Raw genomic sequence first — 25,612 nt, 5'->3', positions numbered from 1 at the left:
GTCTTGATACAATTGAGACATGGATTATGTATAAAATCAAGTTGTGTTTGTCACATGAGCTGAATACAACCGGTCTAGTAGACCTTACTGTGAAATGCTGACTTATAAGCCTTTAACCAACAATGCAGAGTAAGAAAATATTTGTTAAACAAACTAAAGCAAAAAAGTAACACAATAAAATATCAATAATGAGGCTACATACAGGTGGTACAGAGTCAATGTGCGGGGGTACGGGTTAGTCGAAGTAATTGAGGTCATATGTACATGTTGGTAGGGGTAAAGTGACTATGCATAGATAATAAACAGTGAGTAGCAGCAGCGTAAAAAAAGGGGGTCAATGGAAATAGTCCGGCTAGCCATTTGATTAACCCTTTGGGGGTAGAAGCTGTTAAGGAGCCTTTTGGACCTAGACCTGGCAATCCGGTATCGCTTGCTGTGCGGTAGCAGAGAGAACGGTCTATGACTTGGGTGGCTGAAGCCTTTGACAATTTTTAGGGCCTTCCTCTGACACTGCCTGGTATAGAGGTCCTGGATGGCAGTGATGTACTGGGCCGTACGCAATACCCTCTGTAGCGCCTTGCAGTATGTTTGCCATTCAGAGGGGAATGGGCAAGACAAAAGATTTATGTGCCTTTGAATGGGGTATGGTAGTAGGTGCCAGGTGCATGGGTTTGTGTCAATTACTGCAACCCTGCTGGGTTTTTCATGCTCAACAGCTTCCTGTGTGTATCAAGAATGGTCCACCACCCAAAGTGCATCCAGCCAACTTGATACAACTGTGGGAAGCGTTGAAGTCGTTATGGACCTGCATCCCTGTGGAACACTTTCGACACCTTATAGAGTCCATTCCCTGACTAATTGAGCCTGTTCTGAGGGCAAAACGGGGGTACAACTCAATATTAGGAACGTTTTCTTAATGTTTTGTGCACTCAGTGTATATCAGTGGGGTCCGAAATGATAGACACTCTTGATAAAGTTGAACAATAATGACTGTAAAAGTAAATAATTCAAATACTGAGCTATATTGTATGCTAATACATTTGCTATGATTAATATATTTTGTTTAACAAGTAATAATATTTGTTCTCAAGAAGGGGTAGGGGTCAAGATTATTGACACCCCTAAAGATTCTTATAAATAAAGTAATCAAAAGTTTAGTATTTGGTCCCATATTCCTAGCAGACAATGACTACTTCAAGCTTGTGACTCTATAAATTTGTTGGATGCATTTGCAGTTTGTTTTGGTTGTATTTCAGATTATTTTGTGCCCAATGGAAATTAATGGTAAATAATATATTGTCATTTTGGAGTCACTATTATTGTAAATAAGAATATAATCTGTTTCTGAACACTTCTACAGTCGTGGCCAAAAGTTTTGAGAATGACACAAATATAAATTTTCACAAAGTCTGCTGCCTCAGTTTGTATGATGGAAATTTGCATATACTCCAGAATGTTATGAAGAGTGATCAGATGAATTGCAATTAATTGCAAAGTCCCTCTTTGCCATGCAAATAAACTGAATCCCCCAAAAAACATTTCCACTGCATTTCAGCCCTGCCACAAAAGGACCAGCTGACATCATGTCAGTGATTCTGTCGTTAACACAGGTGTGAGTGTTGACGAGGACAAGGCTGGAGATCACTCTGTCATGCTGATTGAGTTCGAATAACAGACTGGAAGCTTCAAAAGGAGGGTGGTGCTTGGAATCATTGTTCTTCCTCTGTCATCCATGGTTACCTGCAAGGAAACATGTGTCGTCATCATTGCTTTGCACAAAAAGGGCTTCACAGGCAAGGATATTGCTGCCAGTAAGATTGCACCTAAATCAAGCATTTATCGGATCATCAAGAACTTCAAGGAGAGCGGTTCAATTGTTGTGAAGAAAGCTTCAGGGCGCCCAAGAAAGTCCAGCAAGCGCCAGGACCGTCTCCTAAAGTTGATTCAGCTGCGGGATCGGGGCACCACCAGTACAGAGCTTGCTCAGGAATGGCAGCAGGCAGGTGTGAGTGCATCTGCACGCACAGTGAGGCGAAGACTTTTAGAGGATGGCCTGGTGTCAAGAAGGGCAGCAACGAAGCCATCCTCAGTATCTTTCCATCTAAGTTGTCAATGCCAGGAGGTTTGTCATTATTGATAAATAACAATCATTTTCCTCCTCTCCCACACCAACTTTACAAAATTCAAACTGGCAATGCTTTTCTTTGATTATTTGTTATTTTATGCATTAATACGATGGCTCACTGTTCGTTGTTGGCATTTCCTGCCTAAGTTTGCCCACTTTGCCAATGAAGTAATCATTTAAATAATTGGCGACATCAAATGGTTTTGTGATGAAGAAGCCATCTGATTCGATGAAAGTTGGAGTTCAATTTGTCTTTCTGACCATAATTTCATTTAAAGTACTCACAATTTTTTCCATCATTCTTTATATCATTGATCTAGGCTTCAAAATACAGTTTTGGCTTCCTTTTGTTGAGTTTAGTCACCATTTCTCAATTTTGCAGTAAGTCAGCCAGTCAGATGTGCAGCCAGACTTAGCCACTGCTTTTGCCCCATCTCTTTCAACCATACAGTTTTTCAATTCCTCATCAAACCATGGAGCCTTAAGTTCTAACAGGTGCATGTTTAGTCATTCAAAATCATGTCAACCCCTATTATTTCCATGCAATTTATGTGATTTGTTAAGACAAATTTTACTCCTGAACTAATTTAGGCTTGCTTAAACAAAGGGGCAAAATACTTATGCAAAGACTGTTTTAGTTATCAAATTTGTTATTTATCTTAAAAATAAAAACTATTCTTCCATTTTGACAGAGTATTTTGTGTAGATTGTTGAAAAAAAAGACAATTAAATCCATTTTAATCCCACATTGTAACACATTTTTTTACGAAATCCAAAGGGGGTGTAGACTTTTGCCACTTCTTTCCCTGCCATTTAGGATACCATAATTAGATAAACGCATTAAATCCCAGACAAATTTTGTTGGGATTCAAGTGCCCTCAGTCCCTCAGCTCAGGGACCTTAAACCAAGGCGGGATAGAGGGATGACTAAGAAAGGAGAGAAAGACAGTGAGTTTTTTCCCCCAAACTTTGTTTACACAAACAGCACTCTATTTACATATTACGTTTTCCCCTCCGCTGAGCTCGCCGCGAGGTGCGTTCCTCCCGTTGATGGATGTGCTGCGCTTGGCGAGGACGAGCCGCTCCCTGTGGAGCAGCGTGTTACCGTGACACGCCACGGAGAGCCGTCACTCACCCCTCTGTCCTGCACACAACTGTGTACATGGAAAGGGATCACTGCACCTTACATTTTACACATACCTGTTGGAAGGAGATTGAGAGACGACAAATTAATATTATAATGTAAACAGTAAATAGATTTCAACAATCAGTCATTAGATTTACTATTATGAGCTTTCCTTTTGACATTATTAAGATGTTTGCCCTGAAGCACAGTAAACACTCTGTCCCTGTGTTAGCTGCTGCCTCCAGTGACAGTGTTAACTTAGTGGGATCAGAGTAGTGCACTTACTTACTCTGTTAGGCCCCCTCTGAGTACTGAGTCAACAACAAGATGCAGTTCACAGGACCAGGGGGAGTACTTTACAACTCAATGTGGGGTGAAAACACACATATATACACACACACACACACACACTGAGTCTCACACTCATAGTCCTAGATTAGGAATATACTAACAGCTTAGGGCAGGGTTTTGGGGATGGCATCCAAATGTCTTCTCTTTCTAGGTTGTGGCATCAGTGTTCTTGATATGTTATTGTGTTAGAGGGACCTTGTCTATACCATCTTTCTCCATTCACTTGTGTTCCTCTATATGGACCTGATTTTAATTACATCCTTTAACTTGATCATTTTGGCAAGTTCGGGTGACTCTGTATTAATTGTATCACTTTGTTGTGAAGTCATCTCTATTCTGTTTCCTTTCTTAATTTGGCCAATGTGTTTGTTTAATTAGTTGTGTATATTCCAGTATTGGCCTGAGAGAGAATCACATCTTGCTCAATCTCTCTTCCTCTCTCCTTTTCTCTTCTTCCCTAGTCTCCATCCCATGGTGGTGTCAGTGGTGGGTGGTCTCTGTCGGAGCTGGACGTTCTGCTCCTGGTGGGCACGGCTGGCCACACCCTCAGCCTGTCGGCCAGCAGCTTCGTGGAGGAGGAGCACCAGGTCTGGTACTTCCTGCTTAACACCCTCTGCCTGGTCGTCTTCCAAGACGTCTGTCGCAAGTACTTCCGGGAGCGCCGTGCCAACATTGGGAGCTTTGAGGACGAAGCCTACCTCCTCCCTTCCAATGAGGGGGACGCGGTTGCCTCACCGTTAGCTGATTTGGGGGTGACGGATGCAGGTTCGGAGAAGTGGTTGGCCCTGGCGACCCCACCGCTCACCCTGGCGTGTTGTCGTCTGCTGCGCTCGCTCAACCAGACCGGGGTGCAGTGGGCTCACCTGCCTGACCTGGGACACTGGCTCAACAGGTGGATGTGCTGAAGTTTGATACTTACTGTGTATTGTTGTGTTGTGTGTTACTTCACTCAGGATGACTGTTGCCATAAGCAGAGCTCCATACACTACTATATACTGTAGTGCAAGTTGAATATATTTAATTTTCTTCATTTGCAGCAGCCTTTTTTAGTTAGCTTTTTGCCAGTTCAGATCTTTTGCCCAATTAATACAAATTCTGGGTACACACTCCAAACATTTTGTACCCCACTGCTTTGTAAGGCTATCGGCAGTGATTTTCCCCCCACCCCGGGCCTCTTTTCCAGCATTCCTTGGTTTTCACACTGCATTGTTACTGAATGTCAACTTTACTACTGAGTGTTGCACACAGCACCAGAGAGCCTCATTAGCTTGTGAAGGACCCAAGTCAGAGTACCTGTTCTAGAGGGCTGACTCACAGGCAGTACTAAGGTTGTCGCCCCAGAGTTGGTTGACTGTTGTATACTGAATCAAAATATAAACGCAACATGAAAAGTTTTGGTCCCATGTTTCATGAGCTGAAATAAAAGGTCCCAGAAATTTTCCATACGCACAAAAAGCTAATTTATCTCTAATTTTGTGGACAAATATGTTTACATCCCTGTTACTGAGCATTTCCCCTTTGCCAAGAGAATCCATCCACCTGACAGGTGTGGCATATCAAGAAGCTGATTAAACAGCATGATCATTTTTGGCAGTATGTTCAACTGGCTTCACAACCCCAGACCACGTGTAACCATACCAGCCCTAGACCTCCATGTACGGCTTCTTCACCTGCGGGATCGTCTGAGACCAGCAACCCGGACAGCTTATGAAACTGAGGAGTATTGCTGTCTGTAATAAAGCCCTTTTGTTGGGAAAAACGTATTCTGATTGGCTGGGCCTGGCTCCCCAGTGGGTGGGCCACCCATGGCTCCGCCCCTGCCCAGTCATGTGATATCCGTAGATTAGGGCCTAATTTATTTATTTCACTGGGCTGATTTCCTTATATGAACTGTGACTCAGTAAAATCGTTTAAATTGTTGCATGCGTTTATATTTATGATCAGTATACAAAAGGAACTGCTCATGGTATTGTTCCATAAGACTCGACCTCGTCTTAGCCCCCCTGAGACATCTCATTTTTACATTTACATTTTAGTCATTTAGCAGACGCTCTTATCCAGAGCGACTTACAGTAGTGAATGCATACATTTCATACATTTTTTTCTCCGTACTGGTCCCCCGTGGGAATCGAACCCACAACCCTGGAGTTGCAAACACCATGCTCTACCAACTGAGCCACAGGGAATATATAAACACCATGCTCTACCAATCATGTTTCCAACATGATTTCTCTCCATTCTGTTGACCTATGGTAATTTTCATCTGGTTGTCTTAGCTGCATCTTACTCACTCCCTCAGGAATCAGGTTAACGTGCTTCATTGTCTAGCCATGTATTGTATCCACTCGGTCATTCTTCCTCCTTGGAGCTCCCTCAAGGCTGCAGAACCACCACACAGGGAGATGGCTTTTTATTTAGGTATTTTTATTGAACCTTTTATTTAACTACCGTAATTTCCGGACTATTGAGCGCACCTGAATATAAGCCGCACCCACTGAATTAAAAAAAAACGTATTTTGAACATAAATAAGCCGCACATGTCTATAAGCTGCAGGTGCCTACCAGTACATTGAAACAAATTAACTTTACACAGGCTTTAACGAAACACGGCTTGTAACAAAAATAAATAGGCTTTAACGAAACACGGCTTGTAAAAAAAAAAAAAAAAGAGCAGTAAACAGTAGCCTACCAAGAAAGTCATTGGTCACTATCTTCCTCCTCCTGTGCACTGAAACCACTGAAGTCATCTCCTTTAAAAAAAAAATGAAAGCGGGAGAAATCCATATATTAGCCGCGTCATTGTTTAAGCCGCGAGGTTCAAAGCGTGGAAAAAAAGTTGCGGCTTATAGTCCGGAAATTACGGTAGGCAAGTCAGTTAAGGACAAATTCTTATTTACAATGACGGCCTAGGAACAGTGCCTTGTTCAGGGGCAGAAAGACAGATTTTTACCTTGTCAGCTCGGGGATTCGATCTTGCAACCTTTTTGGTTACTGGCCCAATGCTCTAACCACTAGGCTACCTGCCGCCCCAGTCCGGGCTGGTCTCCCAGTTGGAACCAGGGCCTATTCCACCCAATTACATCTAAGCTTTGGCCAAGATTTTGTCCAAGGCTTATGTAACTTGTGGTAAACACCCAGGAAGTGTTAATTTGATGTATATGGTCAGCCCTGGAATGACTTCAGGTTATGTCTTAATGGTCCAATGCAGCCGTTTTTATCTCAATATAAAATCAGAAGTACCTTAATGTGATTGTTTTCAATTAAAATGATCAAAAATAAACAAAAATAGCTTCTTAACAAGCGTGTTAATATTTGCTGCTATTTTAGCGTTCGTCACTTTTTAGTCACTTTTTAGTCATTTCATCCTTCATTAGTTTTAGTTATTATCAGTCGACTTAAACACTGGACAATTTTTGTCTAGTTTATTGTCCTTGGTGTGGACAGCCCTTTTAGTCACATAATAGTCATATTGAATTCCTTGGTGTGGACAGCCCTTTAATCACATAATAGTCAGTGCATTGTTTTGTCAGGCAGGCCAAAACTCAATCCCACCAAAACAGGCTGAAACTTCAGGCGGTCTTTTCAAACAGCTCTTGCACTAAAAGGCATTATTGTAATTTCCACAATTAATTTTATTCCAACCTCCATATTGTGGAAATGTATATAAAACACAGGAAAATCACATTTTTGACTGCACTGTGCCTTTAAACAGCTACGACCTAGTGAAGTTTTAGCTTGCCAGAAAACTTAGGAGATCATTACCAAGCTTCTTTGTAGTGTTGCCCTGGTAAAGCAGTCCTTAGGGCTCGTAAGACATAAGGTGATCATACTGTACATGGTTATGACAAGTCTTATAATGCATTATGACAACATCATAATGCCTTATACTCATGGTCTCTGAGTAAGGTGTTAGGAATGTTTCAATAAAATGGTGACATTCAAAAGTGTGGCTCTAAAAAGTGGGTGAGCCTCTGAACATACAGAGAACTCAGTGAACCCCCCAGTACCTTGGCAAAGGATCTAGGCTAGTGAATGAAAGAACATTCCTTGTTTAGACCAAGAGAAAATGCATAGAGTGTTATCCATTAGAGCCTGCTACCTTACCTTATTATCTCTGTAGCACCATAATGGTAGCTAGTTTCCTCACATCAAGGTTATAAATAAAAGTGGAGTAACTCCCATAGGAGCTAAAAGAAGTGAGTCATATCCTTGGCTGTCTCTGCAGGTAGCATTAGTCTGTTCCTTTCTATTGTATGTTGAAAGCCTCTCTTCAGCTGCCCTGTAATTCTAAAGTGAAGAAGGCTCAAGGCAGATTTTAGGGCCAAGATAACAAGCCTAGATAGCCTCTGAATCCGAGCCCAAATCAGATTAACAATGAACCGCCGTACACTCGGATTCACTAAAAGATGTACAAAAAACCTGTGTGGCAGAAAGTTTGAGGAACCTTCAGCGTACCCGTTGTTCTCATTGTTGAACCCAAGGTTTTTCTGTCCATTAGCATTCTCGCGGCTCCACAAGTAACAAGATGAATGCCTTGCACTGGGTTCAGAGTATTGTGGATTTAGAATTAGCTGACCTTTTTCCTGTCTGCCGTTGCCCCCTTTTCCTATATTCCCCCTGCTCTATGCTGTGTGGGTAATGAGCTCCGGCATCGTTCCTCCTTCAAGGTGCCTCTCTGTTCCCTTAACCCATCCCAACCCCCTGCCCTGATACCAGGGCTATACTGTCCTTCTGGCATATCTAGGCTGCATCTCAATAGTTGAATGTGGTTTCCTCTTCGTTGTCTCCTCTCTTTGAAATGCATTGATATGAATGCAAAGAAGGGTAGATGAAAGCACAAAATTAGATGCTTACTGGGAAGTTGCTATCAACAGTCCAGTTCTTTCTCATCAGGGTAGATCATGTGGAGGAAAGGAGACAAAGTAAGTTCCTTCAAGCTATTGTACTCTCTTACTCTATTGCTTCCCTGAGATGTTGTCTTCCTCCTTGAGATGTTCTCTTTGTGCCCTGAGATGTTCGCTTTGGTCCCTGATATGTTCTTTTCAGGTCCCTGAGATGTTCTTATTCCCTGTGAATAAGGACAAAAATCAAAGCCTAACCTAATCCTAGCTCCTAACCCTAAAACTAACCCTACCTCCTCACCATAAACCTAATTCTAACCTTAACACTAATTCGAACTCTAAACCCTCTAGATATAGCGTTTGGCCTTGTGGGGACTAACAAAATGTTCCCAGTTGGTCCATTTTTTTGTATGTTTACTATTGAAGTCCCCACAAGTATAGTTAAACATGTCCACACACACACGTTCACACACCTCCACTCAGACAAATCCAGCTCATGCGCTCCATCAGCAGCAGATTTTAATTTAGAATGGAAAATGAATGTGTTTATGCAACAAATGTTAGTGCATCGAACCGAATCACATCGATTCATTCCTTTAATCAAACCGAATCACACCGACTCGTTTCAAACGAAAAAGTATCGTTCCTGTATTGTATTAGAGCCCATATATCTAGATACATAAAGAATCATCTTGAAAGGGAAAGTTGAACATCCCTAGTAAATGTGCCATTGTTAATACCCCCTCCAATTTTACAATGTATGACTGTGGTGTGAGTCCAAGGAAATAACCTGGAATGGCACTAAACTCCACAAGAAATACCTTAATGCATACAATATAGCTTCTACCCCCAAGCCATAAGACTGCTTAATCAAATGGCCACCGGACTATTACATTGACCCCCCCCAATTCGTTTTGTACACTGCTGCTACTCGCTGTTTTATTATCTATGCATCGTCACTTCACCCCTACCTACATGTACAAATGACCTCTAACCTGTACCCCCGCACACTGACTCGGTACCGGTACCCCTGTATATAGCCTCGTTATTGTTATGTTATTGTGTTACTTTTTATAATTTTTTTACTTTAGTTTATTTGGTAAATATTTTCTTAACTCTTCTTGAACTGCACTGTTGGTTAAGGGCTTGTAAGTAAGCATTTCACGGTAAGGTCTACACTTGTTGTATTCGGCGCATATGACAAAGTTTGATTTGATTGTTTTATTTTTTGAATGTTCATCAGAACAAAGTCAAATACATTTTTCTAAAACAGATGTGTAACGAATTAATTGTGAAATCAGTGCAATTACACACTAACTCTAGTGTGTAATTAGTGCAGTTTGAAGTGGTTTAAATGTATATCCGTTCTGTCTCTATAGCTTGGAACACAAGATGGTGCTGTCCTTGTTCGCTGCCTTGTCATTGGCTCTGATCTACTTCCTGGTCCAGCGGAGATGTTCCTGGGTGTCCAAGATTGCCCTGGCCCTTGGCCTTCTGGGTGTCTACAGCTACCGGGCGGCGGTGGGCAACGTTGTGTTTCCGTGGCACCATGGCGGTGGAAACATGTCCAAGTAAGTTTTCGCCGACTGGGTGTACAAAACATTATGAACACCTGTTCTTTCAATGACAGACTGACCAGGTGAATCCAGGTGAAAGCTATGATCCCTTGTTGATGTCACTTGTTAAATCCACTTCAATCAGTGTAGGTGAAGGGGAGGAGATGGGTTTAAGAAGGATTTTTAATCCTTGAGACATGGACTGTTTATGTGTGTCATTGAGGGTGAATCGGCAAAACAAAAGATTTAAGTGCCTTTAAACGGAGAATGGAAGTAGGTGCCAGACATGTATTTGCCTGTTTTTTGAGCCATTTGATATGTGATCACATCATGGCTCGTTAATGAAGGCTACACCTTAAGGCCTACATCAGCATAAAGTACACAGCAAGGCCACAGGGGAAGAAAGACTAGGGAAAAAACAACCTTTCAATCATTTGTAGCCAAGTAACCCAAGGGGAAAACTGCTTTGAAACCCCTTGCTGTCTGATTAGAGATCATTGTACTCATGTCCTTAGCCTGGCCCTTTCTGTATCAAAGTGATTAATGGTCCAATCAGGGAGGCTGATCGCCTTGTTTACCCCCACGTGCTTTTGATTTCTAATGACCAAATGTGGAGCTCCTTTGCCCTGCCACTTGGCTCCATCCCTCCCTCCCTATCACCAGCCAGCTAATCAACCCTTAGTACCCAGCCAGCTGCATCTTGTCCACAGCCCCGTTGACTGTGAGAGCATAATGAGTGTTCAGGTGCTGCTGCCCAGTTATCCTACACCCCTTCCTCGTCTCTTACTAGACATGTTCCCTCCCCCCTCCACGCTCTCCTTAACATTGTCTCTACTCCCACCTAACCTCTCACCCCTACCCACCCTTACCCCTCGTTGCACAGTACCAGGCGCACACCAACACTCCGTATAATTGACAACGCCGCCGTGCCAAGTCGCCGAGTCATTAATCACCGCGGGAATGTGTTTATGCTGGCGCCGCGGCAACCTCCTGGCATTTCCATTTGGGTCTACAACAGCGGTGGCCCCGGCTCAGTCACTCGCAGCCAGGCTAATCTGGTAGCATGAGATCCCTTCATCCCTTTGTGGCTTATCACACTGACCTAAATAGCAGAAAGAGTGTCTCCCGCACTGTGTAAGTTATGATAGTTCAGGCTGAATTTTTTTGTGTGTTTTGTAGGTCAAAGTCTAAAGGACAATTGGGCTTGACTGACAGCAAAAAATAATTAACATTTTGATTTTTGGGGGGTATGGTTCTTGGTATAGCTCTCTAGGCAGTATTTTTTTTTCTTCTCCCAATCACAACATAATCATCCTTGTCATTTCCTTAACTTTAAAATCATGGAGAATCACCATTGACATTTTATGGTCTTCACTGTAAGTAGTTGGTAGGTATAGATGTCAGATCTTAACTTGATCACTCTTGTCACAGAATTTTCCTGCTGCATCAGCAAATTCGAATGAGCCTTGTGAGTCCCTGAAAAACAGCAGTTTTCTTTCTCTCTTTGCAGGGGCAGTCGAGTCATTAGGATCAGGGCAAATGTTCTCTCGCTCCAATTCTAGACTGAGGTCCTATATGCAAATATTTATCTGAAATGAAGCCATCCACATCAACAACTGTTGTTTTATATAGCTTAATAACACAAGATAGATATCAGTCTCCACTAGGCTACGACGTTCAAGTGGATGCTATGGTCAAAATTGAGTTAAATTCTGATCTAGTGGTTAGGGCTGCTGCCTTCAGCGTGCACATATAGGCCTGCCTTGTTGGCGTTGGTTTGATTCTGGCCTACACCCTTCTGGGACAAAGAACTCAATCCCGTCGATTGACTTGATATATTTACACTTTTCAAATAAGGACAATCCGGGGATATTTTACCCTCGATTTTGATAATAAATTACCATACCAGACACTTTGGATAACATAAATAGTAAACTAATAAAATAATAACAGTCAGTATGGTAGGCTACACCAACATTAGTTTCCATTCATACAAATGATTGGGTAAATTTACCGTGGTAAACAATGAAAAATATTTGTATTTCTATTGTACTGAATGCTTGTCAAATAGATAAATCGCCTGTTCAAAAAAGTATTTTAAAAAAGGACTAAGTTGTTCCGATTACAATACCAACCAGAGGGTGAACTTACAGTTGAAGTCAGAAGTTTACATACACCTTAGCCAAATACATTTAAACTTAGTTTTTCACAATCCCTGACATTTAATCCTAGTAAGAATTCCCTGTCTTAGGTCAGTTAGGATCACCACTTTATTTTAAGAATGTGAAATGTCAGAATAATAGTAGAGAGTGATTTATTTCAGATTTTATTTCTTTCATCACCTTCCCAGTGGGTCAGAAGTTTACGTACACTCAATTAGTATTTGGTAACATTGCCTTTAAATTGTTTAACTTGGGTCAAATGTTTCATGTAGCCTTCCACAAGCTTCCCACAATAAGTTGGGTGAATTTTGGCCCGTTCCTCCTGACAGAGCTGGTGTAACTGAGTCAGGTTTCTAGGCCTCCATGCTCGCACACGCTTTTTCAGTTCTGCCCACAAATTTTCTATAGGATTGAGGTCAGGGCTTTGTGATGGGCACTCCAATACCTTGACTTTGTTGTCCTTAAGCCATTTTGCCACAACTTTGGAAGTAAGCTTGGGGTCATTGTCCATTTGGACGTCCAAGCTTTAACTTCCTGACGGATGTCTTGAGATGTTGCTTCAATATATCCACATCGTTTTCCTCCCTCATGATGCCATCTATTTTGTGAAGTGCACCAGTCCCTCCTGCAGAAAAGCACCCCCACAACATGATGCTGCCTCCCCCGTGTTTCACGGTTGGGATGGTGTTCTTCGGCTTGCAAGCATCCCCCTTTTTCCTCCAAACAAAACAATGGTCATTATGGCCAAACAGTTCTATTTTTGTTTCATCAGACCAGAGACATTTCTCCAAAAAGTACGATCTTTGTCCCCATGTGCAGTTGCAAACCGTAGTCTGGCTTTTTTATGGCGGTTTTGGAGCAGTGGTTTCTTCCTTGCTAAGTGGCCTTTCAGGTTATGTCGATATAGGACTTGTTTTACTGTGGATATAGATAATTTTGTACCTGTTTCGTCCAGCATCTTCACAAGGTCCTTTGCTGTTCTGGGATTGATCTGCCCTTTTCGCATCAAAGTACGTTCATCTCTAGGAGAAAGAACACGTCTCCTTCCGGAGCGGTATGACGGCTGCGTGGTCCCATGGTGTTTATACTTGCGTACTATTGTTTGTACAGATGAACGTGGTACCTTCAGGCGTTTGGAAATTGCTCCCGAGGATGAACCAGACTTGTGGAGGTCTATCATTTTTTTCTGAAGTCTTGGCTGATTTCTTCAGATTTCCCATGATGACAAGCAAAGAGGCACTGAGTTTGAAGTTAGGCCTTGAAATACATCCACAGGTACACCTCCAATTGACTCAAATGATGTCAACTAACCTATCAGAAATTTCTAAAGCCATGACATAGTGTTCTGGAATTTTCCAAGCTGTTTAAAGGCACAGTCAACTTAGTGTATGTAAACTTCTGACCCACTGGAATTGTGATACATTGAGTTATAAGTGAAGTAATCTGTCTGTAATTAATTGTTGGAAAAATAACTTAAGTCATGCACAAAGTAGATGTCCTAACCGACTTGCCAAAACTATAGTTTGTTAACAAGAAATTTGTGGTGGTTGTTAAATGAGTTTTAATGACTCCAACATAAGTGTATGTAAACTTCCGACTTCAACTGTATCTTGAAAGACTTTGGTTGCAAGCAGGACACAAGTAATACCAACATATTTTAGGGAGCCATAATGGGTTGACCAATAATGGTTGCAATTGAGATCAGCGATGCAGGGGAATTTAGCCCGTATCAATGGTTCAACGAGACATCCGCTGGTGATAATCTAGTGCCATCGATGGATGCAGTAGGCCCCTTGTTATTTGATTATATTCCAATACCCGTTAGCCTACAGTGAGGGAAAAAATTATTTGATCCCCTGCTGATTTTGTACGTTTGCCCACTGACAAAGAAAGGATCAGGCTATAATTTTAATGGTAGGTTTATTTGAACAGTGAGAGACAGAATAACAACAAAAGAAACCAGAAAAACGCATGTCAATAATGTTATAAAATGATTTGCATTTTAATGAGGGAAATAAGTATTTGACCCCCTCTCAATCAGAAAGATTTCTGGCTCCCAGGTGTCTTTTATACAGGTAACGAGCTGAGATTAGGAGCACACGCTAAATGGGAGTGCTCCTAATCTCAGTTTGTTACCTGTATAAAAGACACCTGTCCACCAAAGCAATCTTTCTTTTACTTCTTGAAAACATTGAAATAAATGCAGTTAACTTGTGGATATAATGTAGGCTCAGGCTGGTTACTAGATTGCCCAGAACTGGCCGCAACCTCATGAGGCTTGGAGCCAGAGCACGCTGCTTAGACCTACTGCGCTACGACAGTTCACAAGGCTCTAGCAAGAACTAAGAATACTAGGAATACTGATGATACACCATAAGTTTGTGGACACCCCTTCAAATTAGTGGATTTGTCTATTTCAAGCACACGCGTTGCTGACAGCTGTATAAAGTCAAGCACACAGCGATGCAATCTCCAAAGACAAACATTGGTTGTAAAATGGGCCCCTACTGAAGAGCTCAGTGACTTTCAAAGTGGCACCGTCATATACTCAGCAAAAAAAGATTTGTCCTCTCACTGTCAACTGCATTTATTTTCAGCAAACTTAACATGTGTAAATATTTTTATGAACATAACAAGATTCAACAAATGAGACGTAAACTGAACAAGTTCCACAGACATGTGACTAACAGAAATGGAATAATGTGTGAACATCCCTGAACAAAGCGGGGGTCAAAATCAAAAGTAACATTCAGTATCTGGTGTGGCCACCAGCTGCATTAAGTACTGCAGTGCATCTCCTCCTCATGGACTGCACCAGATTTGCCAGTTCTTGCTGTGAGATGTTACCCCACACTTCCACCAAGGCACCTGCAAGTTCCCGGACATTTCTGGGGGGAATGGCCCAAGCCCTCACCCTCCGATCCAACAGGTCCCAGACGTGCTCAATGGGATTGAGATCCGGGCTCTTTGCTGGCCATGGCAGAACACTGACATTCCTGTCGTGCAGGAAATCACGCACAGAACGAGGAGTATGGCTGGTGGCATTGTCATGCTGGAGGGTCATGTCAGGATGAGCTTGCAGGAAGGGTACCACATGAGGAAGGACGATGTCTTCCCTGTAACGCACAGCGTTGGGATTGCCTGCAATGACAACAAGCTCAGTCCGATGATGCTGTGACACACCGCCCCAGACCATGACAGACCCTGCACCTCCAAATCGATCCCGCTCCAGAGTACAGGCCTCGGTGTAACGCTCATTCCTTCGACGATAAACGTGAATCCGACCATCACACCTGGTGAGACAAAACCGCGACTCATCAGGGTAGAGAACTTTTTGCCAGTCCTGTCTGGTCCAGCGATGGTGGGTTTGTGCCCATAGGCAACATTGTTGCCGGTGATGTCTGTTGAGGACCTGCCTTACAACAGGCCTACAAGCCCTCGGTCCAGCCTCTCTCAGACTATTGCGGACAGTCTGAGCACTGATGAAGGGATTGTGCGTTCCTGGTGTAACTCGTGCAGTTGTTGTTGCCATCCTGTACCTGTCCCGCAGGTGTGATTTTTCGGATGTACCGATCCTGTGCAGGTGTTGTTACACATGGTCTGCCTCTGCGAGGACGATCAGCTGCTGTCTCCCTGAAGCGCCGTCTTAGGTGTCTCACAGAACGTACATTGCAATTTATTGCCCTGGCCACATCTGCAGTCCTCATGCCTCCTTTGCAGCACACCTAAGGCACGTTCACGCAGATGAGCAGGGACCCTGGGAATCTTTCTTTTGGTATTTTTCAGAGTCATTAGAAAGGCCTCTTTAGTGTCCTGAGTTTTCATAACTGTGACCTTAATTGCCTACCGTCTGTAAGCTGTTAGTGTCTTAAAGACCGTTCCACAGGTGCATGTTCATTAATTGTTTATGGTTCATTGAACAAGCATGGGAAACAGTGTTTAAACCCTTTACAATGAAGATCTGTGATGTTTTGGGGATTTTTTACGAATTATCTTTGAAAGACAGGGTCCTGAAAAAGGGACGTTTCTTTTTTTGCTGAGTTTAGGATGCCAGTTTGTCAAAATGTCAGTTTGTCAAGTTTCAGCCCTGCCACGGTCAACAGTAAGTGTTGTTATTGTGAAGTGGAAACGTCTAGGAGCAACAATGGCTCAGCTGCGAAGTGGTGGGCCACACAAGCCCTCAGAACTGGACTGCCGAGTGCTGAAGCGCGAAGCATGTATAAATCGTCTGTCCTCAGATTTAACACTCACTACCGAGTTCCAAACTGCCTCTGGAAGCAAAGTCAGCATTAGAACTGTTCACCTAGAGCACCATGAAATGGGATTCCGTGGCCAAGCAGCAGTGGAAACACATTCTCTGCAGTGATGAATCACGTTTCACCGTTTGGCAGTTCGATGAACGAATCTGGGTTTGGTGAATGCCAGGAGAACGCTACCTGCCCAAAAGGATAGTGCCAACTGTAAAGTTTGGTAGAGGAGGAATAATGGCCTGGGGCTGTTTTTCATGGTTCGAGCTAGGCTCCTTAGTTACAGTGAGGGGAAATCTTAACCCTACAGCATACAATGACATTCGAGATGATTCTGTGCTTCCAACTTTGTGGCAACAGTTTGGGGAAGTCCCTTTCCTGTTTCAGCATGACAATGTCCCTGAGGTCCATACACTTGACTGGTCTGCACAGAGCCCTGACCTCAACCCCATCGAAAAACTTTGAATTGGAAAGCCGACTGCAAGCCAGACCTAATCGCCCAACATCAGTGCCCTAGCTCACTAATGCTCTTGTGACCAACATCTAGTGGAAAGCCTTCCCAGAAGAGTGGAGGCTGTTATAGAAGCAAAGGGGGGACCAACTCCATATTAATGCCCATGATTTTGGAATGAGATGTTCGACGAGCAGGTGTCCAGATACTTTTGCTCAAATAGTGTATGCTGATTGAAAAATGATGTATTGTACAGTCGTGGCCAAATGTTTTGAGAATGACACAAATATTATTTTCACAAAGTCTGCTGCCTCAGTTTGTATGATGGCAATTTGCATATATTCCAGAATGTCATGAAGAGTGATCAGATGAATTGCAATTAATTGCAAAGTCCCTCTTTGCCATGCAAATGAACTGAATCCCCCCAAAAACATTTCCATTGCATTTCAGCCCTGCCACAAAAGGACCAGCTGACATCGTGTGAGTGTTGACGAGGACAAGGCTGGAGATCACTCTGTCATGCTGATTGAGTTCGAATAACAGACTGGAAGCTTCAAAAGGAGGGTGGTGCTTGGAATCATTGTTCTTCCTCTGTCAACCATGGTTACCTGCAAGGAAACACATGCCGTCATCATTGCTTTGCACAAAAAGGGCTTCACAGGCAAGGATATTGCTGCCAGTAAGATTGCACCTAAATCAACCATTTATCGGATCATCAAGAACTTCAAGGAGAGCGGTTTAATTGTTGTGAAGAAGGCTTCAGGGTGCCCAAGAAAGTCCAGCAAGCGCCAGAACCGTCTCCTAAAGTTGATTCAGCTGCGGGATTGGGGCACCACCAGTCCAGAGCTTGCTCAGGAATGGCAGCAGGCAGGTGTGAGTGCATCTGCACGCACAGTGAGGTGAAGACTTTTAGAGGATGGCCGGGTGTCAAGAAGGGCAGCAACGAAGCCACTTCTCTCCAGGAAAAACATCAGGGACAGACTGATATTCTGCAAAAGGTACAGGGATTGGACTGCTGAGGACTGGGGTAAAGTCATTTTCTCTGATGAATCCCCTTTCCGATTGTTTGGAAAAAAGCTTGTCCAGAGAAGACAAGGTAAGCGCTACCAGGAACAGTTTGGTGATGAACAATGCCTTTTCCAGCATGATGGAGCACCTTGCCATAAGGCAAAAGTGATAACTAAGTGGCTCGGGGAACAAAACATCGATATTTGGCCAGGAAACTCCCCAATCCTTAATCCCATTGAGAACTTGTGGTCAATCCTCAAGAGGCGGGTGGACAAACAAAAACCCACAAATTCTGACAAACTCCAAGCATTGATTATGTCAGAATGGGCTGCCATCAGTCAGGATGTGGCCCAGAAGTTAATTGACAGCATGCCAGGGCAGATTGCAGAGGTCTTGAAAAAGAAGGGTCAACACTGCAAATATTGACTCTTTGCATCAACTTCATGTAATTGTCAATAAAAGCCTTTGACACTTATGAAATGCTTGTAATTATACTTCAGTATTCCATAGTAACATCTGACAAAAATATCTAAAGACACTGAAGCAGCAAACTTTGTGAAAATGTATATTTGTGTCATTCTCAATACTTTTGGCGACAACTGTACATAGGCGCATCATTTTTTATAATTTTATTTGAAGCCTTCCCCAAACCAAAACCTTAAACACACTGAATTAATGCCTACACTTTTACCCGTTGAGTTGTTTCTGTTTTAACTGTGTAACCATGTGGAATTAACCCTTTAACCAGGGGGAATTAATGCGTCAAAAGTAGACGTTCATCCATGAGAAAGGGCATTGGGCTGGATTCGAACACATGTCGCTCTGGCATATCTGCTGTGGTCAGTGGCTGTAACCTCTGGACCACACAGACACTGAGGAAACCAATAATTTATTCTGCCTATTGCTTGCCTTGGAACATATAATAAAACTGATCTAAAAAAGAATCTGATTTTCCCTAACAAAAATATATCTACCCCCTACAAATATGACAATTTATTATAATCCACATAAGACGCGCTGTAGCCTGCACTTAGCCTACATAAGATACGGTATAGCGCTTCCACCTGCCCCTTGGCGGCGATTCTAAATATTTCTTCAGATATTCAAATCCTCCTGCTGCAGGATTATTTCCTCCTGTGACGAAATAGGTCAAATTAAGATATGACATCTGTAGTGATCGAGTTAATGGCCCTATTTATTTCTCCCTCTGTTTCTCCTTCTCTCTCCTTTCTTCACTCTTTCTTCGCCTGTTGCACATCAGGAAATGTTCCACCAAATTCTCCAAAAGAGCATTGTAGAGTAGACTGTAAAAATGTTGGGGAAAAGGGCCTTGGAATTGATGGGTCTCCTGCTGTTTCACGTTTCGATGTCGTGATGCCCGTCCTCAGCCTGATGAACGGTCGTGATTTATGTGGCCCAGCAGAGGCTGCCAAGTCCTCCCCCCCTCCCCACCAGATGGGGTCATCAATCAGACCATTTTTATTGTCATTCAAAAAAGGAATATTGTCACCATGTAGCTCCGGTACAAGGAAAGCCATTCTGGGAAATAATATGTACAATCGTCCAGATTTTTTGTAATAGTTTCACGTTTTATTAGCTGTTTTTCATACTGCTTGTTATTTATTTTTGGTTTTCCCATGTTGTTTTATGTTACAATTCTCCTCACATCATTATAGCATTGGTAGGCCAGTATTAAAACTGTTGTGTGTTTTTTGTACCTCATTTAACATTTTTGTAATTTAGCGGTCGCTCTTGTCTAGAGCGACATTCAGTTAGTGCGTTCATCTTAAGATCGCTAGCTGAGACAACCATATCACAGTCGTAGCACGCAAATATTTCCTCAATAAAGAAGTTATCAGCAAAGACAGTGCTAGTAAGAAAAGACAAGTGCAGGTTACCACGTTGACTAATACTTGCTCAGCTAATCCTAAATGTAATCAAAATGTTTTGCTGGCTTCATCAGGTGTCACACAATACATTGCCCGGCCCCAGAATGCCCACATCTAAATGTGAAATGTGATTGGCTTTCAATGTAAATGTCATTTGTGACATACTGAATGTCTTTGGATTGTAGAATACTTCAGTCGCAGGCAAGACCGTCCAGTCTTTGTGACAAGCAGTTATCTGCCCCGCTGTTAAGTCATCCCCTTGTTAAATGGCAACGTAAAATCATATCTCAGCCCAGTGCAGTTAATGTGAATTACAGGAGTGGCTTAAGGGCCGCCGATGTCTCTGTGATGAAATACATCTCCCAGAGACCCTGGGAGGCTACTGTGTTATCTGAACACACTTGACTTGTGTTACAGCACCATACTGAATAGAATTGTGTATTTTCTGGTCTTTTTCCAACACCCCCAGAAAACACACACAAATGCAGTGAAGCACCAGAGTTGAAACAATGTAAACAATGTAGAGGATGCTTTCATTGTTCCAAATAGCATTATAGCATAGTGACATTAGTAGTCTCTGAGATGTCATAGTGTTTGCTCCAGAACATCATTACTCCCGGCGCTAATTCAGTTCCATTCTTCTGGAGTTTTTCTTTCATATCCCATCTTTTATGTTGCCATTCCTGTGAGGAAATGTAAAGATTGAGAGATACTTGAACAAAGGTGACCCTCCTTCAAACCCAGGCTAATGTCATGTTTCTCATTATGCTAGAGAACCACCTTGTTCAGAGAGGGGCTGAGTACTGTAGCGATGAACGTTTCAATGAGAGATCAAGGTTGTAGCTTGATAGTTTGGACAATTTATTACAAGAACACTTGCTTCTAAGCCTAAGAGTTGCCGCTAAACCGGAGTTAGTTTCCATAAATGACTCAAAATACATGTACTGCAGAGCACATGGAACCTACACACCACTTCAATCGAGGTGTCAAAAATGACTGAAATATCTTAAAAGTTCTATTGAGTGTGTTCTGTCAAAGCACTGTTAGTGTTTTGTGGCTGTTTTCTAGTACCATCTCAATTGGTTCCTGCAGTGCTCAACACCTCCCCAAAGCAGCCCCTTTATTTGATCCTGATTAGATGTTTGTTGTGCTGACACTTCATTTGGGAACATTTATTCATGCAGATCCCTCATGAAGTTGCAAATTAATTCCAGGCTCTCATCAGAACCTCTTGACTACACACATGCGCACACACGTGCGTGAACACGCGCGCACACACACACACACAAAGCATTCAAATACACACCTGAGGTGATTGCAGGTGTCATGGTATGATAAGCAACGGCTCAGTCTCTCTCTCTAAAGACATTCCTGGATAAGAATGAAGCTATCATTGGCTCATACGCACATCCAGCCTATAGCCTTTCCACAATCCCCTGTTCTAAGCCTCGCTCTGTCACAACCATATAATTACTACAGAATCAACTAGGACCATGTTCAAATGATGTATTTCTACATTCTCTCCAGTATTTGTTCAGTTGGTCACTAAATTAGTTTAGATCATGTTTTCATTTTTGCGTGGCTATGACCTCTGTTGAAAACAGAATCTAGAGGCCTTTGAGCACCCAGGATACTGCTGTTAGTCAATGTCAGTTTCTCATGTTTTCCTCTTACCGCATGCTACTCATGAGCAAATAATGAACGCAGGTGTCTAGTTAAACTGTTCTCCCAAAAAGTGACACAAAATGATCATTACCCAATAAGCTTTGCAATCTGTCAGTGACATTAATGCTAGATCTCTTGGCAGGTGTCTCTGGGTTTTGAGACACGTCCTCCTCTCTTTTTTTAAATTATTTTTTTTATTTTTTATTTCACCTTTATTTAACCAGGTAGGCCAGTTGAGAACAAGTTCTCATTTGCAACTGCGACCTGGCCAAGATAAAGCAAAGCAGTTCGACACATACAACAACACAGAGTTGACTGATCTTGACTGCTCCATTGTGCTCTGCTCTCCAAGATGACAGTTATGGCATTTTGATGACTGATATTGTCATCACGTGGGATATTGTCATCAGTCAAGCTAGTGAGGATACACACCTTGTTTAATAACCAGTTATACAGGCAGGCAGACAGACAGACTGCAGTCCATGGTCTCCAGAAACCTTCAGAATCTTCCTCTTGTTTTTTGGTATGGACTTAGTCAGTTTATTCAAGTGTATTATTAGCATGGTTGTTCTGCCAGCATCTAAATACCAGGATTTCATTTCTGTGTGTGGTTTCCCCTGAGAGCATGTGCCTCCTCACTGCAGAGAGAGAGCGAGGGGGCTGGCATCATGTCGGCATTTTCTCGTTCTCTACCCATCTGTGCCACTCATACCAAATAACACACACTGGCCTCAGCATGGCATTTGTTTGTCATATTTCCAGCTCATTTCATTTGCTGATTGTGTTGCTCTGAGCAATATCATCTAACTCAAGCCCTCACACAGACGCCTGTGGAAAATCCCAACACACATTTACATTTGAGTCATTTAGCAGACCCTTATCCATAGTGATTTACAGGAGCAAGTAGGGTTAAGTGCCTTGCTCAAGTTCACATCGCCAGATTTTTTTTAAACCAGTAGGCTTGTGGATTCGAACCAGCAACCTGTCGAACCACGCGCTCTTTGATTCCTCCGTATCCTCACAGTTAACAAGTCAGTCCCACAGCCATGCTTAGCATAAATCCGACACGACTGGGATTTCCAGTCATGCTTAGCATAAATCTGACACGACTGGGATTTCCAGTCATGCTTAGCATAAATCTGACACGACTGGGATTTCCAGTCATGCTTAGCATAAATCTGACAAGACTGGGATTTCCAGCCATGCTTAGCATAAATCCGACAAGACTAGGATTTCCAGCCATGCTTAGCATAAATCCGACAAGACTGGGATTTCCAGCCATGCTTAGCATAAATCCAAAAGAAGAGTATTTCCAGTCATGCTTAGTATAAAAACAAAGGATTCTCTCCACATCTAATTGTGTGTGGATAAAAAATGTGAATAATATAAACACGAGAGCTATAGCTAGCACAACTCCAGGGTTAGAAGGAACTGCTTGCCATTCATCTGATCGACGAGGGTTGCAATAAAAAAAACGGTGAATTAATAATACATTGGCAACACCTGCTTGACTCCCTCTCCTAGTGAACCAGACCCTTATTCCACTCCTATCACTCCAGGCTCCTTAAAACTCAAGGATGTTTGGTCCCTTTGGGAGACACGCTGTCAGTCTAGTCATATTTGACGAGAAGGCGGCCCTGTTTGTAAGGCTGATTAGTGTCTGGAAGATTGACGGTTTCTTCTTTCTATTTCCTTGTTGAATTTCTCTAAATTAATGGGGGTTGAGTGTTTTACTTTTATTGACACTTTGTTTATTTAGGAAGTGAGGTTTACCTGGCGACGGCTTTCCCAGTGGGCAAAACAGGTTTAAATTACATCATAAAAGCAGTTTTGCTCTTGTCATTTCAACATGTTTTGCCCGCTAGTTAAGCATGGCTTTATTGATAATGAGCTGTAACCTCATTCTCCTCTGCCTCTCCTTCCCTAGGTACAGTAGCTAGCAGTAACAACTGCTGCAGCACCAAAATCCATGGTATTTTTAGTTTGTTTAGGTTCATGTTTATTCACTAGCTGGTAGTTTGTCAGTGCTCATTTTCATATTCTTATCCATGCTTCTCTCTATCTCTCTCTCTCTTAGCACACACACACACACACACACACACACACACACACACACACACACACACACACACACACACACACACACACACAAAGAGAGGCTGATATTGTACTAAGGTGTGGGGGGTGGGCGGTCTGTTTGCTGTTTGGCAGACTGACTGTCTGCACTCTGTCTCTCCTAAGGCTTCTCACACTAAAAACTCCTGACTTCTGTTCACACAACCCTGTCTCCATGGTTACGTGCCAGGAGGCTACGTGTCGTCTCCTGTTGTCGTACCTTTTCCCAATGAGCGAAGACATAGAAAATGTTGTGCGTTCCATAAGAACAGGCACAGGAATCAGGATCATTCACCTGTATGGGTTTTAGTCAAAGCACATGTCCTTGTGTCTTCTGCTATGTCTAATACACGTATGTATGTGTATCCACGTTAATTAGACTCAAAAGGCTTGGGAGCTGACTTTGTATTGATCTTTCTTTACTTAGTCTTTTTCTTTACCAGGTTAGTGGTGTTTGTCTGAATTTCTGAAGTGTGAAATGATAGCAGTGTAGTTCTCTCTGTCATAATAAGAGGGGCTCTGTGTGATGACTGTCTATGTACTTACCGCCATCATATCAGTTTCTAGACTGGCTTGCCCTTCAACTCCCCAACCTATCTAGAATCCAGATGTCTTGTATCTTGTGTACAGGGTGCTTGCTCAGGTCTTAGTGTGAAAAAGCTCCGGGCAAATAGCCATTTTCAAGACTTTAAAAAGTATGGAATTGTACACTACAGTCCGATGAAAGTCTGGACTTTTTGAACTTAATGGATACAAGGTAGATACGTACTGTATGAAAATAGGCTATGCCTAGCAAGATAGACCAAAAACATCTCAACTATAACAATAAAAAAATATACCATCAGCACTCACATGAACTATGAATCAGTCATCTCCTCACAATAATTGCTTTAAACAAGAAAGGTTGAGGTGTTGAAAATGTATCCATTAGCTTGGAGAAAATCTGAAGTGTGCAAGCTCACTTTAAGATCTCAACACATTGTTTTGGGTTAGTAAATCAACATATCTTTTCCCACTACTGGGCCTCATTCTGCAGGTTTGTCTCCAGGTTTGAGCAGAGTATACTTAGCTCTACTCACCTCCCCTTAATGCTGTCAAATGGAGACTTGACCTTATCTATCCGTGTTCTTTTCCTCTGGGCCCATGAGAGAGTAAAACGCTCATAAATAAATAAACAGATGAACTTCTCACGTCTCTCCATGGAGATAACTGATGTCTAGTGAGGCACGAAATGGCTGCCTTCTTTCCTGAGATGGGGCTGTTTTGTAATGAAAAGTGTTGAGGCTGTTTGTAAGGGCAACTGCAGAGGCAGGTTGAAGGTGTTTCTGTATTTCTTTTAAAGTTTTATGGAAACTGCAGCACAGCAGAAAAATAACTGACAAAACATGTTACATCAACAAAGAAAGACAATAAAGTCAAACTAATTCAAATCTGAACTGGACCTGGGGCTAGAAACAGGTTATTGGGCATTCAGATGGAGTGGCCAGCCCTTGGACACTTGAGTTCCTTGAACAAAGTTTTAAACAGGCTAACCACTTCATCTCTTTTCTCCTCAGGGGGACCGTGGAGGCACGCTTTGTGTATGTCTTCGTCCTGGGCATCCTCTTCACGGGCTCCAAGGACCTGTTGCGGTCCCAGGTCATCACAGCCGATGCCCGGCTGAAGAGCAGGGGCTTATGGGAAATCTACAGGTAGGTAGCCTACATGGCAAATAGCTTAGAGAATAGAGAGGCGGGCTAGCAATCGGTAGGTGGCAAGTTTGAATCCTGTGTACATTGTTTTATTCAAAATTTATTGAACCATGCAAGTCAGCTTAGAACCACTTATTTGTCTTATTTACTCATTAAGCATAGTTATTGGACAAAACAGTAATCTTTTTATAGTGGTGTGGTTCTGTTGGTGGCCCTGTTGTTCCGAGCCCACAACCTGCCGGTGCTGTGCTGCTGCTTGCTGGTCCAGACTTTGATGGCCCAGTTCATCTGGAAGAAGCTCCACTACGACGCTGCCCAGACCACCATCATGCACTACTGGTTTGGACAGGCCTTCTTCTACTTCCAGGTAAGGGACCGTTAGATG

General features: G+C 42.7%; 1 protein-coding gene across 1 annotated transcript in view; it reads left to right on the top strand.

The window, feature by feature from the left end:
• The window catches only part of LOC106604548 (phosphatidylinositol glycan anchor biosynthesis class G (EMM blood group)), a 124,383-nt gene that overhangs the window by 86,777 nt on the left and 11,994 nt on the right, over positions 1–25,612 (top strand). Inside the window, exons 9-12 of the mRNA XM_014199297.2 lie at positions 4,064–4,494; positions 9,823–10,014; positions 25,093–25,227; positions 25,420–25,594. Coding sequence (XP_014054772.2) covers positions 4,064–4,494; positions 9,823–10,014; positions 25,093–25,227; positions 25,420–25,594 — 933 coding nt within the window. The remainder of the gene's footprint in view (positions 1–4,063; positions 4,495–9,822; positions 10,015–25,092; positions 25,228–25,419; positions 25,595–25,612) is intronic.

The sequence above is a fragment of the Salmo salar genome, chromosome ssa05 (assembly GCF_905237065.1).
Source record: "Salmo salar chromosome ssa05, Ssal_v3.1, whole genome shotgun sequence".
NCBI classification, from domain to species: domain Eukaryota; kingdom Metazoa; phylum Chordata; class Actinopteri; order Salmoniformes; family Salmonidae; genus Salmo; species Salmo salar.
This window is presented reverse-complemented; position numbering and strand designations above follow the sequence as displayed.